The 13,964-nt window shown below is 35.4% G+C and overlaps 1 protein-coding gene across 1 annotated transcript in view; it reads right to left on the bottom strand.

The window, feature by feature from the left end:
- The window catches only part of LOC102805312 (chymotrypsin-like protease CTRL-1), a 131,787-nt gene that overhangs the window by 100,776 nt on the left and 17,047 nt on the right, over positions 1-13,964 (bottom strand). Inside the window, exon 2 of the mRNA XM_085506021.1 lies at positions 8,783-9,079. Coding sequence (XP_085362147.1) covers positions 8,783-9,079 — 297 coding nt within the window. The remainder of the gene's footprint in view (positions 1-8,782; positions 9,080-13,964) is intronic.

Genomic DNA, 13,964 nt, shown 5'->3' on the forward strand with positions numbered 1-13,964 from the left:
AACTGTATTAAATACAGTCTGCACGTGAATACAACTGTAGTAATTACAGTCTGCATGTGAATACAACTAGTAATAAGTCTGCATGTGAACACAACTAGTGATAACAGTCTGCATGTGAATACAACTGTATTAATTAGTTTGCATGTGAATACAACTGTAGTAATTACAGTCTGTATGTTAATACAACTGTAGTAATTACAGTCTGCATGTGATTACAACTGTAGTAATTACAGTCTGTATGTGAATACAACTGTAGTAATTACAGTCTGCATGTGAATACAACTAGCAATAAGTCTGCATGTGAACACAACTAGTGATAACAGTCTGCATGTGTAGTAATTACAGTCTGCATATGAATACAACTGTAGTAATTACAGTCTGCATGTGAATACAACTAGTAATAAGTCTGCATGTGAACACAACTAGTGATAACAGTCTGCATGTGAATACAACTGTATTAATTAGTTTGCATGTGAATACAACTGTAGTAATTACAGTCTGTATGTTAAAACAACTGTAGTAATTACAGTCTGCATGTGATTACAACTGTAGTAATTACAGTCTGCATGTGAATACAACTGTAGTAATTACAGTCTGCATGTGAATACAACTAGCAATAAGTCTGCATGTGAACACAACTAGTGATAACAGTCTGCATGTGAATACAACTGTATTAATTAGTTTGCATGTGAATACAACTGTAGTAATTACAGTCTGCGTGTGAATATAACAGTAGTAATTGCAGTCTGGATGTGAATACAACTGTTGTAATTACAGTCTGGATGTGAATACAAATGTAGTAATTACAGTCTGCATGTGAATACAACTAGTAATAAGTCTGCATGTGAACACAAATAGTGATAACACTCTGCATGTGTAGTAATTGCACTCTGCGTGTGAAGACAACTGTAGTATACGTAATTACAGACTGCATGTGAATACAACTGTAGTAATTACAGTCTGCATGTGAATACAACTAGTAATAAGTCTGCATGTGAACACGACTAGTGATAACAGTATGCATGTATAGTAATTGCAGTCTGCATATGAATACAACTGTAGTAATTACAGTCTGCATGTGAATACAACTGTAGTAATTACAGTCTGCATGTGAATACAATTAGTAATAAGTCTGCATGTGAACACAACAAGTGATAACAGTCTGCATGTGAATACAACTGTATTAATTACAGTCTGCATGTGAATACAACTAGTAATAAGTCTGCATGTGAACACAACTAGTGATACCAGTCTGCATGTGTAGTAATTGCAGTCTGCATGTGAATACAACTGTAGTAATTACAGTCTGCACGTGAATACAACTACAGTAATTACAGTCTGCATGTGAATACAATTAGTAATAAGTCTGCATATGAACACAACTAGTGATAACAGTCTGCATGTGAATACAACTGTATTAATTAGTTTGCATGTGAATACAACTGTAGTAATTACAGTCTGCATTTAAATACAACTGTAGTAATTACAGTCTGCGTGTGAATATAACAGTAGTAATTGCAGTCTGGATGTGAATACAACTGTTGTAATTACAGTCTGGATGTGAATACAAATGTAGTAATTACAGTCTGCATGTGAATACAACTAGTAATAAGTCTGCATGTGAACACAAATAGTGATAACAGTCTGCATGTGAATACAACTGTATTAAATAGTTTGCATGTGAATACAACTGTAGTAATTACAGTCTGCATTTAAATACAACTGTAGTAATTACAGTCTGCATGTGAATACAACTGTAGTAATTACAGTCTGCATGCGAATACAACTAGTAATAAGTCTGCATGCGAACACAACCAGTTATAACAGTCTGCATGTGTAGTAATTGCAGTCTGCATATGTATAAAATTGTAGTAATTATAGTCTGCATGTGAATACAACTGTAGTAATTACAGTCTGCATGTGAATACAACTAGTAATAAGTCTGCATGTGAACACAACTAGTGATAACAGTCGGCATGTGTAGTAATTGCAGTCCGCATGTGAATACAACTGTAGTAATTACAGTTTGCATGTGAATACAACTGTAGTAATAACAGTCTGCATGTGAACACAACTAGTGATAACAGTCTGCATGTGAATACAACTGTATTAATCAGTTTGCATGTGAATACAACTGTAGTTATTGCAGTCACCATGTGAATACAACTGTAGTAATTACAGTCTGCATGTGAATACAACTAGTAATAACAGTCTGCATGTGAATACAACTGTAGTAATTGCAGTCTGCATGTGAATAAAACTTGTAATTACAGTCTGGATGTAGATATAACTGTAGTAATTACAGTCTGGATGTGAAAACAAATGTATAGTAATTACAGTCTGCATGTGAATACAACTAGTAATAAGTCTGCATGTGAAGACAACTAGTGATAACACTCTGCATGTGTAGTAATTGCAATCTTCATGTGAATATAACTGTAGTATACGTAATTACAGTCTGCATGTGAATACAACTGTAGTAATTACTAATTAGTAATTATTCGCGTGGTTTGTGAATGATTTTGTTTTTGTGAAGCAGTCTAGATTGTTTGCTATACACAACGCTATAATTTGACACATATTCACGATATCCACAATGGTATAACAATGCTATGATTGCTATTTTAATAATATTGTAAGGTTAAATCTACTTAATTGATCCGGATGGCGTACCAGGAATTATATTACGGAAATGTGTGGAAGATTTGACAATCATATTGACGTTAATTCTTAACAAATCTATGCAATGGGGTATTTTTCATTCTGTTTTTGAAAAATAAAACGTTGTACCAGTTTTTAAATCGGGTGATGTGTAACTATGTAGTTACCGACCCATTATTTAGCAATGTTTTTGAACATATTATTCATAACATCCATTTTGTACTTGTGAAAACAAATCATGTGTGTGGCTCAGCATGGTTTTACAAGAGGTAACTGTTACGAACTTCGTTTCGTGTTCCAAATTTATTAGCAAATCAGTCAATTTGATTTTATTTACTTGGATTTTTCCAAGTCGTTCGGGTTGGTTAACCACAGCATGCTTTTACACAGATTAACATTTTATGAGATTTGTGGTAATTCTTGAGTGTGCTTTCAATCATATTTGTGTGAAGGGTTGGGGCCTTTTTTGTTCACAATGTATGTTAATGACCTTCCAAGTTGCGTTAGGAATTCAAATGATTGCTGATGATACGAAGCTTCACACATGTATAAAAGTCCATCTGATTATATTAAGCTTTAGGAAGATTTTGATTGTGTAGTTGATTGGTGCTCTAGATGTCAACTTAAAAGAAACTTCAAAAAATGTAATGTCATATCATTTAGCACTAAGAATTATTTAATTAAACACATATATAACGTCCGTTATTTTAGTTATAGGTGTTTTATTATAACTTCGTTTGAGCGATCATATCAACACTTTTAGTTTATAAAACAAATATGCAAATCATTTTTAATGTCTATCTTATTACAACTTTATAAAAAACGTTAGTGACGAGCAACCTTGAGTATTTTTCTCAGGTGTGGTCTCCTTCACAGATATTACTTGTTAATAAAATCGAACGGATTCAAAAGAAATTTATCAAATGTGTCTGTACAAGGTCAAATTTATTATATTCCTCAAAAGATTAAGTATTCCTTTACACTCATTTTAACTTAACTCTTTCCAAAATTCTTGACTTGAATTTTTACACAAATCCTTCATTGCTCCTATATTTTATTGGAAATCCATTTACATTTTGCACCTTGTTCTGCGAGGTTGCGCTCGCTTTCCATGCCCCCCAAAATGTCGAGTGATATGATATATTTTCCTGTTCGTTTTATATCGCGTCTAGACCCTTCTCTGAATGCGACTCTCCTGGAATTCTTTATTGTTTGTAAAAAAAATCATCATTGTACCAAAAATATATCTTGAATTTATGTCAGAATAAAGTATAATGTATATATACATAAACTGTACAAATTATTGACTTGAAATGTACGTTATTTATACATAAATAGTAAAAACATTGGACATATATTCTACGTGGAAAAATAAACTTAACCTGGCACAATAATACGATTTATGGATATATAGAATGTACAAAATATAGACTTTTAAAAAAGATTTCCATTTGATTAATTACAAGAATAAATATAGCTGCAAAGCAGCAATGACGGGTTTTGAGCCCTATAGCTTAAGGCTCATGAACTCACTGCAGATGACAAACATGACCAAATTGACATGCATATAACACTTTGCATGGTCCAGCAACTACAAAAACATCTCTTATATTGCTTTAAACAACATGTTTTCATTCTCTAATCTAATATGTTGTTGCTTTTTCAAAAATCACTCACGATTTGCTGCTCAATATTGGACTAATGGCTAACTACCATGTATCTATTTTCAGAATTTAAAAAACTGCAAATGACTTTCAGTAAAAGTTGTTTTTGTAGCAGTCATTGTTGACCTAATAGGTTTTGAAAGTATCACTAGAAAGAGTTTATAAACTAAGATGGCTGCCAAAGGAAACCATTTTTTAAAAATCTGCTTCAGAAACTTTGTAGAGCTATCAACAGAGATACTATATGCTAAATTGCATGTCAAACAAGCGGCTAGTTTTTAAGAAGATAATTGTTTGTTTTCATTTTTGTGATAAATTCAAGATGGCCGCCAAAACCACTTGAATCCGGGGCAATATTTTTATGAACACATGATAATCTTATTGAACGGATGTTGTATGCCAACTTTGGTTTCAATCTGGCAAATTGTTTATGAGGTACGGCATAATTTCACTTTTTAATAAATCCAAGATGGCTGCCAAAGGAAGCCATTTTTCAAAAATCTGCCTCAGTAACTTTGTGGAGCTATGGCCATAAGTGCTGCAAAGCAAATTTCTAATCACATGAATAAGCCATTTTTTAAGAAAGTGGTGCAATTGAGCACTTGCGGTTTGTGTTCTACTTAAGATGGCGGCCAGGTCATGTGACCTACATAGCTGGTTTTGGGGTAAGCATACAAAATAGCAAATCGATCGCAGAATATTTGGTCCCAAGGAAGATATTGAGGTCAAATATGCTTTCAGTTGTATAACCATGAATGTTGTATATTGCATTTCATGTATTAAATGCAGGAAACTTTATATTGCTTCTACAGTTCGTCGATTGGCTGATCGGTTTGCTGAGCATCTACGACAAACAAAACAGAAAAATCGTTTTTATCCGGTTTCACTTCATTTTAATTCTAGTGGCCATAACATTACAGATATGTCTATTTCTGGTGTATGTGTTGTCAATGGCAACGGGAATCAGCTCAGGCGTGTGTCAAGGAGGAAACTATATTCCGCCTTGGAACTAAAGAACCCCATGCAATTAACATACAGTTCAAATCATTTGTTGAGCTTACTACCTAAGGCGCGTTATATATGTTCTATTGTGGAATCTTTTAATGATTTTATTTTAATTATAGTTTTTGCGCGTTCTTACGTTCCTATGTTCTACATGTACGTTTACACATTTGTTTCTATGTGTCACACGCAACGTAATTTTACCGTAATTGGTATAGTACAGATGTGATGGTTCACATACCAAAATGGCAACAGTAACAAAAAGACGTCCCTGGCGGCGATGATAAAATACGAACACGGAGCCAACAGATGAGGTTTCAACTGGTACTGGTATTATTATACTCTGCAAACATCAAGTACAATAACTCGGTAAAACTCCACTACTCCAATAACCAGATACACGAACTCCAATACAACTCAACGAGATCTCCGATCTGAACTCAGCGCTGAACAACTCCCCTATATACCCACACTGTCTATAAATAGACCATTACATCAGCATACATAATGAGTCTGGAACTTACATCAAATTTCTAGAATGTTCCGTTACCTATTCAACCAGTTTCTAAAAATTCCACCCAGACACAGTACGGTTCTAGAACATTCTCAGTCACACGGAAGTGGTAAACAAATCGTATGCGACATGCCTCCCCTCTCAAGAATATTATAACATATAATATTACATAACTAGCAACGACGTCAATAATACGAATACGATAACAATTTCAAATAAAACAACAATACAATATATCAAATCGAACTGAGTACATAAATTCGAAAATCACATACAGTAGAATATAATAAAATATGAAATACAGTCATAAACGAATAACATTCTACTATACTGTTCAAAAGTTCCTCAGTCCAGGAATATCCTCAACACGATGATTATATCCTTGCAGAGTCATCGCCCATCTCATCATTCGGCCATTTGCAAACTTGACTTTATCCATGGTCGACATCAGTAACGCGGGATGGACATTGTGCTGCTCGATGACCAACACCCTGACATACAAAACACAGGATACCACTGCCCTGTCCCACATCAGTATTACCAATGGCAGTGTCATTATCATTACACCTCACCTTGTTCTTCGTGGATAACTGTCGATCATGTGCCACTAGGTACTGCTTTGCTATTACCGCCAACTCATTTAAATCTTTGGGTGCTCTTTCTTTAAGATGAACTGCAAGATCTTTTGTACAAACACCAATAAACTGCTCCTTCACCATCAAGTCGGTAACACCATCATATGTTGCTGCAGTGCCTGACAACTCAACCCATTTAGCAAAATAATCCTTAAGCCGCACAATTAACTGGTCAGAACTCTCGGAACTTTCAGGTTTAATTTCACGGAATCGCTTCCTGTACCCATCTTCTGTGAAATCGTATCTTGTCAACAGCGCCACCTTCACACGATCATAGTCAACCGCATCAGTGTCGGACATCCTGGAATATACTTCCAGTGCTCTACCAGTCAACAGCGCACTCAATTTTATGGCCCATCCATCTCTATGCCAACTCGCATTCGTTGCAAACCTCTCAAACCGCAATAAATAACTATCAAGTTCGTCCTTACCATCAACAAATGCAGGCAACTTTGGTGGCTGTACATCACTGACCACATTTCGTTGACCGCCAAAATCAGCCTGTTGGAACCCCGGCATAGCTGCTTGCGGCTCTAATTTCCTTAACTCAAATTCTCTTTCCTTTTCTCGCTGTTCTGCTTCCGCTTCCAGTCGTAACTTTTCCTTTCTTTCCTCAATCTCCATTTTCCTTACCTCTGCTTCCCTTTCCTTTTCTCGCTGTCCTGCTTCCATTCGCAATTTCTCTCTTTCGCCTGCTTCCGCTTCCAGCCGTAACTGTTCCTTTCTTTCCTCAATCTCCCTTTCCGCTTCCAGCCGTAACTTTTCCTTTCTTTCTTCAATCTCCATTTTCCTCACCTCTGCTTCTATTTCCATTTTTGCCTTTCTCTCTTCCCTCGCCGCTTGTCTCTCAGCTCGCTGAGAACTCAGTTGCTCCAAAATAAATTCCCTTTTGTCTTCTCCAGTCATTCCCAGTTCATCCGCCCACTCCATCAACTCTTGTTTCGTCATATCTATTATCCCGCCGGCCATGTTGTCTTCTATGTCTTCACTGCTCCCGGACGAGCCCCCAGATGTCACAGGCAACGTAATATTACCGTAATTGGTATAGTACAGGTGTGATGGTTCAAATACCAAAATGGCATCAGTAACAAAAAGACGTCCTTGGCGGCGATGATAAAATACGAACACGGAGCCAACAGATGAGGTTTCAACTGGTACTGGTACTATTATACTCTGCAAACATCAAGTACAATAACTCGGTAAAACTCCACTACTCCAATAACCAGATACACGAACTCCAATACAACTCAACGAGATCTCCGATCTGAACTCAGCGCTGAACAACTCCCCTATATACCCACACTGTCTATAAATAGACCATTACATCAGCATACATAATGAGTCTGGAACTTACTACAAATTTCTAGAATGTTCCGTTACCTATTCAACCAGTTTCTAAAAATTCCACCAAGACACAGTACGGTTCTAGAACATTCTTAGTCACACGGAAGTGGTAAACAAGTCGTATGCGACACTATGCTATGGATAAAGAGCCATTGCTCGAAACGTCTAGCTATTTTTAATAGTTGTTTAATACTATGATTACAAATTATTATCTTCTATATATCATATTTATTAGTCCGAGCAGCGTTTATTTATTTATAAACTTTACATGTAACACCGAGTGGCATATTTTGTTATCGACCCGAGTTCCTACGACCGAATTTAGCCTACTGCTCTGCTATATCACTGATATACCGTTATTGTGTGTGTAGCCCCCATTAGCACGATTTTTATTTTTTGTTTTGTTTGATAATAATTTTATTACTTAATGTATTTGTTTGTTTAGCACTGAGTTGTGATACCACAGGGTGTTGTAATAACTGTTGGTACTGTTTAATGACTAATCGCAAAAGGTTTATATCATATAAAAATCACTCTACGAGTTTATTATTTACAACGTTACACGGTCATGAATGTTGTTATCCCAAGTATGCATGTTCGTAACGTCTTTTGAGCCAAACTGTAACCAGCGATCATCCGTTCATTCATTTATTTATTCAACACTTTTACCATTTTCATTCTTTTATCAAAGAGTGCCCCCCGTGAGCAGCTTTTTCAGGCCAAAATTTCTCCCACAGCAGGGTCAAAACAATAAGAATTGTATTTTTTTTTAAATTTTGAAGTGTACCTGAGAAAACTGGATACTATTTATACTTTATATTTATACTATAATACTTTGTTCAGATTAAGTGATGTTATTGCTCCATAGAAAATTATTTAATTTGTGAACGCTTGTACTACAAACAAAATATCACTTCTGTTTTCAACTCTCGCTACTGGTCTTACGATGTTTGATTACTCACCTTCAGTAAGGCGTGGCTTCTCCCGTACATCAACCCATGCATTTACTTCACCAATCTTTGTTCTTTTATGTAATAATCTACATGTATACATCCCGCTGTCTTCAAACTCCGCATTAACTACTAGGATATGTTTCTTTCTTGATTGAAACCATCTACCATCTGCATATGATTTAGATTGTTTATACGATTTATTGTCTTTCATCCATGATATGCGAGCTGAATTGCTCCCACTGCATCTTAAACTGAAGTATGATCCGACTGCAGTCGACACATTAGTAGGTCTTTCAATAAACACATCTGCAATAAAAAATAATAACCGAATGAGTAACGCTTATGTATTTGCAATTAATCATGTTCTGCATATTTTTGTATCATACTAATCATAATAGTGGACATACTGCGGAATACATTTCTACACAAATATGCTACAATATCGAATATAAAGGCAGTAATAATTTCTCATGAAATTAATATGCAAATAAGTAAACCTTATCTTATCAAATAAGTCTCATATATTTTTCAAAATTGTGAGTATAATTCAAACACAATATACAACAAACATAAATGATATGGGGTTCATTTTGGGGATAGAAATGACATTTTTATGTCATTATAGTAATGTGCACTCTTTCAACTTATGGAATTTAATCACATTTTTTTAATTATTTGGGGTTGAAATTGATATTAAAATAACCACTGAAGTTCCGTTGAAGTTGTATGGTCATTTTGTTACCTAATTTATTCAAATGCGTTTTATTTTCAACTATTATGGCAGAAAATATTTGTATAATTTGCAGTAACAGTAACGAATTATGCCATAAATATGATACACGTGGTTCATATTTTTACAAAGTAGATGATGATATCCTCTTTTCTATTGTAATGAATATCAATAAACAAAATAATAATATATTAGTTTTTTTAAATATTTATTAATATATAAACCTTGGTATTATAATTTTACTAATGCGGGTTTGTCCACACTTTTATCATGGACAAGCTCCTCCTGCCAACATTACAATTTCATTTTGAATACATACACACGTGCATTTGTTTTGTGGTCTAATTCAATATGTTCAAATGGTAACCATTTAACTACTAATACTTCTTCAACTCAATAAATCCTAGTTGGAAACCTGATCTCAGTTGTATGTTGACAGATTGCCTGTTTGAATATATGGTATGTCTGGACTGAACAAACATGTCATACATCGTTTCTTAAGTGCAGTATGGCCAAACTACTCATGAAAAATCATGCATTGATGCAGATCTTTTTCACATAAACCCCTAATGCAAATAATTTTTTTCACAAATCAGACTAACGAACGAATCCAAAACAAAGTCAGCTTGGACTTTCAGTTGTGAGACATGACAAAACAAACGCTGCCAGTGATACATCCCGAGAATAAAACAACAAAATGAACGCAATCAAAGGCGCCGACCACGCGCTTTGGAAACAAATAGAACATGTGACAAGGAATCTCCCCTGCCTGTTTTACTCACGCAAACGCACACACACACGCTTGCTATTTCCGTATATTGAATACGTTGGCGATGAAAAAATCATGTTTAAATCATTTTTGTATTAACACGACATAAAAGCAACGGCCTCACTGTGAATATATATAAATGGAGCGGACTGTGGCGGTTACGTGGATAAGACAAAGACAGTACTATTATGCTCGTTTACTACAGGTTAAAATATCCAACTTTCTGATTAAAAAAACGTAATTAGTATCAGCAATACTTTCTAGTACTGCCTGAATTGCGTATTATTAGTTGTCATCAGACATATTCCTGTACAGAATTTTTTGAACAATCTCAAAAATTTCCGAAAAAATATTCGAATAAGTTGGGGCATAGACCTTGAAATATGCAGTTTAATGTCTATGTTTGGAGTGAATATGATCTTTTGAAAAATCAGCTAAACAGTTCACCATCACGATTATAGTAAATTGGTGAGTTATCAATAAAGATTACGTCTCCAGTCATAAGTTTGCTGCGTTATGGAAAAATGTTAAAAACGAATTCGTGTCGGGGGAAACCTCGACGATGATTGCATGGAAAATCCCATGTTAATTAGCAAAACAAAAAAAGTTTCTTTCGACAAGTCCACAGCCAATATGCGTCCATATACACTATTATAAACACTAGGTACGCTGAATCCGGATTATTTTATATACATGATTCGATAAGGGACAATTTCTTATAGTCCTTCAAGATAGCCTTGAGAGGAGATTAAATTAGCCTCCGAAAATAAAAAAAAAACAAAACACAATGTCGAAAACTAAAAGTCTTTCCAACATGCACATTGACATTCAACGAGATATTTTGAATTTGATGGCTGGTTTGAGTTTATCCACTTTTATTAGTGATCAATGTTGCGTTCAAATTGAGTTAATTACAAGCCTTACTTTGTCCATATATTAAATATAATTGCGGTGGGAAATAAAACAATTATATTGCGTGAGTGAAAGAGGCTAGTGAGACTGTGTCGCAACGTATTCGATTCATTTTCAACGAGCGTGGTCGGCGCCTTTGATTGCATTTATTTTGTATATTTTTATTTTCGAAATGTATCACTGGCTGCGTTTTTTTTTGTCATGTCACGCAACTGAATGTCCAAGCTGACTTTGTTTTGGCTGTAATACAATCTGTCACATATATTCACATGCTTATTGTTTTTGAGAGGGGCACCCACAGAACTCACACTGGACGGGGGGTTATTTCACTTCTAGAATGGGGTAGACAAGACAATAGTGCTTGAAATGAAATATTAAATAAGATATTACAGCCAGAAGCTTTAACTTGATATTTTTCTGTGTGCGTGTGTGTGTGTATTTTCTGTGTGAGTTCCAAATCTCAGGTTAAGTAAGCTGCGATGTTGACATGTGACCGGAATAGTAATGATTCACATGAAATCAATGCTACATGCGTAGTTCATGAAATTACAGATGCAAGTTGGCATCCATGTTTACAGGGACGAGATAGAGTTGAGTTTAAATGTGTCCATGTGGGATGCTTGCTGTTCAATGCTTAATTGGCAGTACTGAGGTAGAGGTCCTTCGCGATAGTGGATGTAGTTTGGTCGTATCACATAGAGAGTTGGTGGAGGATAGTCAATTGACTGGGAGAGTTGTACTTGTGTAATGATGGATGGTATATGTCGGAATGCCCTTGTAGATATATATATACCCTTTTATGTTTAGCTCAAGAGCTTGGGCATGGCGATGTCAGCTCGCCCTCGGATGATAAGCATAGTACTCATCCGAGTATATCAACTAGGGTGTACATCTACTAGTAGTCTGGCTAGTGTGCCCGATATTGATGAAGGATGTTCTCCAGTTGTTGAGATAAGAGAGCCCTCAGTTAGTGGGATAAGTTGTGAATCCTCCATTGATTCTAGTCAGGATGATAGTTCTTATGTTGTAGAGGTGGTTCAGACTAGGGCCGAGAAAAAGCCATTACATAGGCTTATGTTTCTAACTTTGAAGAAATGGCTGATACTAAATGTGGTAAGAAAACTAGTATTGTGAATGTTGTGTGAGTGGCGCAGTAGCATTAAAGCGTTCTAGAAAGTTAGTGAGTACAAGTGAGGAGTTGATCACAGGTCATGACAACAAGGTTTTTGATGAACACGTGTTTAATGTATACGGAGTTTGAGTCACCTCATGTTGATAGAGGCTGTGTGTCATCTGGGTGCTAAGAAGACTACAGATATAATAGCTCAGTGTTATTGGCCCGGATGCAGGATGATGTTAATATGTATTGCAGGTCATGTGATATTTGTCAGAAGACCACTCGAGTAAGCAAGAGACCACTAGGCAATATGCTCTTGATTGAAATTCCATTTCAAATGATAGCTATGGATCTGATTGGTCCGATCAGTCCAGCGACTGAGAGCAATGATAGATACATGTTAACTGTTGTTGACTATGCTTCACGGTACCCTGAAGCTGTAGCGTTAAAGAAATACTTCAGAGGTGATTGCTGATGTATTAGATTATATATAGTATAGTAGGGTTAGTGTACGCAAAGAAGTTTTAACTGATTTAGGCATACAATTCGTGTCTGACATTATGAAGGAAGTGAGTAAAGTGCTGTATATTAAACGGCCCAAAGATTGAGATAGCTATCTTTACTCAGTACTGTTTGCCTTTTGAGAACTTCCTCCTTCGATCTTTTTTATGATAGAACAGTGAGGGGTCCAATGATGATTTAAAAAAAAAGTTGTGGACAAAGGAGACAACTATTCCAGGTTGAAACTACATACCATTATGTCCTTGATTTGTGAATTCGCCTTGAAGAGATATGTAAATTGGCTCAAGTGTTAGTGTTATTTATCGCTGACCACAATAAGTTGTTGATGCAATGGCAGGAGCCATATGTAATTAAGGAGAGAGTGGATTACAGAATGGATGTGAAGGGCAAGGTGAATATTTATCATGCTAATTTGTTGAAAGCATATTATGAAAGGGAAAAATGAATAACAAGAAAGTTGTTACAGATGTGATAAAATGTGTATGCACTGCAGTTGTTGAATATGATACTGCTGACTGTGACACAGTACTGTGTGATAATGGTGAATTGGAGTCTGTGCCAATTCAGTGTTAGGAAACAATTGGTGATTTGTCGTGCTGGTCATGAGTTGAATGTCAACCAACATAGAGAAATTTATGGAGTTACAAGAGGAATTTGTTAGCATCCTTTATTTCAGCATCCTTTGTTTCACATTACTCAATAGCATACATACATTGTTTGCTGCAAAATACACTCAGTAAATTTTATTTTCAGCCATGGATACTAGTAACTGTGTTTTTAGTAACTGTGTTTTAGCAGTATGAACCACTCAATTAATCAACTATTGTCAGATATGTGTGATATACTATTTAATTTTCACAATACAAATGTAGCGATTAATTGTTAATGTGATATTTGCTGGTGTGAATATGGTTAAAAAAATATTTAAATCATTTTTCGTATCATACAATACTGATTTTTTGCTTTATGCTGTTTTTCAGGGCAGATGCTACAAAAAGTAAAAATAATGTACATTGCTACATTCTGACATATATGATGTCACGATGATAAAGAATATGGAATAAAAACACTCGGTAGTTTTGTCTCTTTTAGAATTTTACTATTTGATATATATCTATATATGAAGAAATAAGACACAACG

The sequence above is a fragment of the Saccoglossus kowalevskii genome, chromosome 12 (assembly GCF_978046115.1).
Source record: "Saccoglossus kowalevskii chromosome 12, keSacKowa6.1, whole genome shotgun sequence".
Classification (NCBI taxonomy): Eukaryota; Metazoa; Hemichordata; class Enteropneusta; family Harrimaniidae; genus Saccoglossus; species Saccoglossus kowalevskii.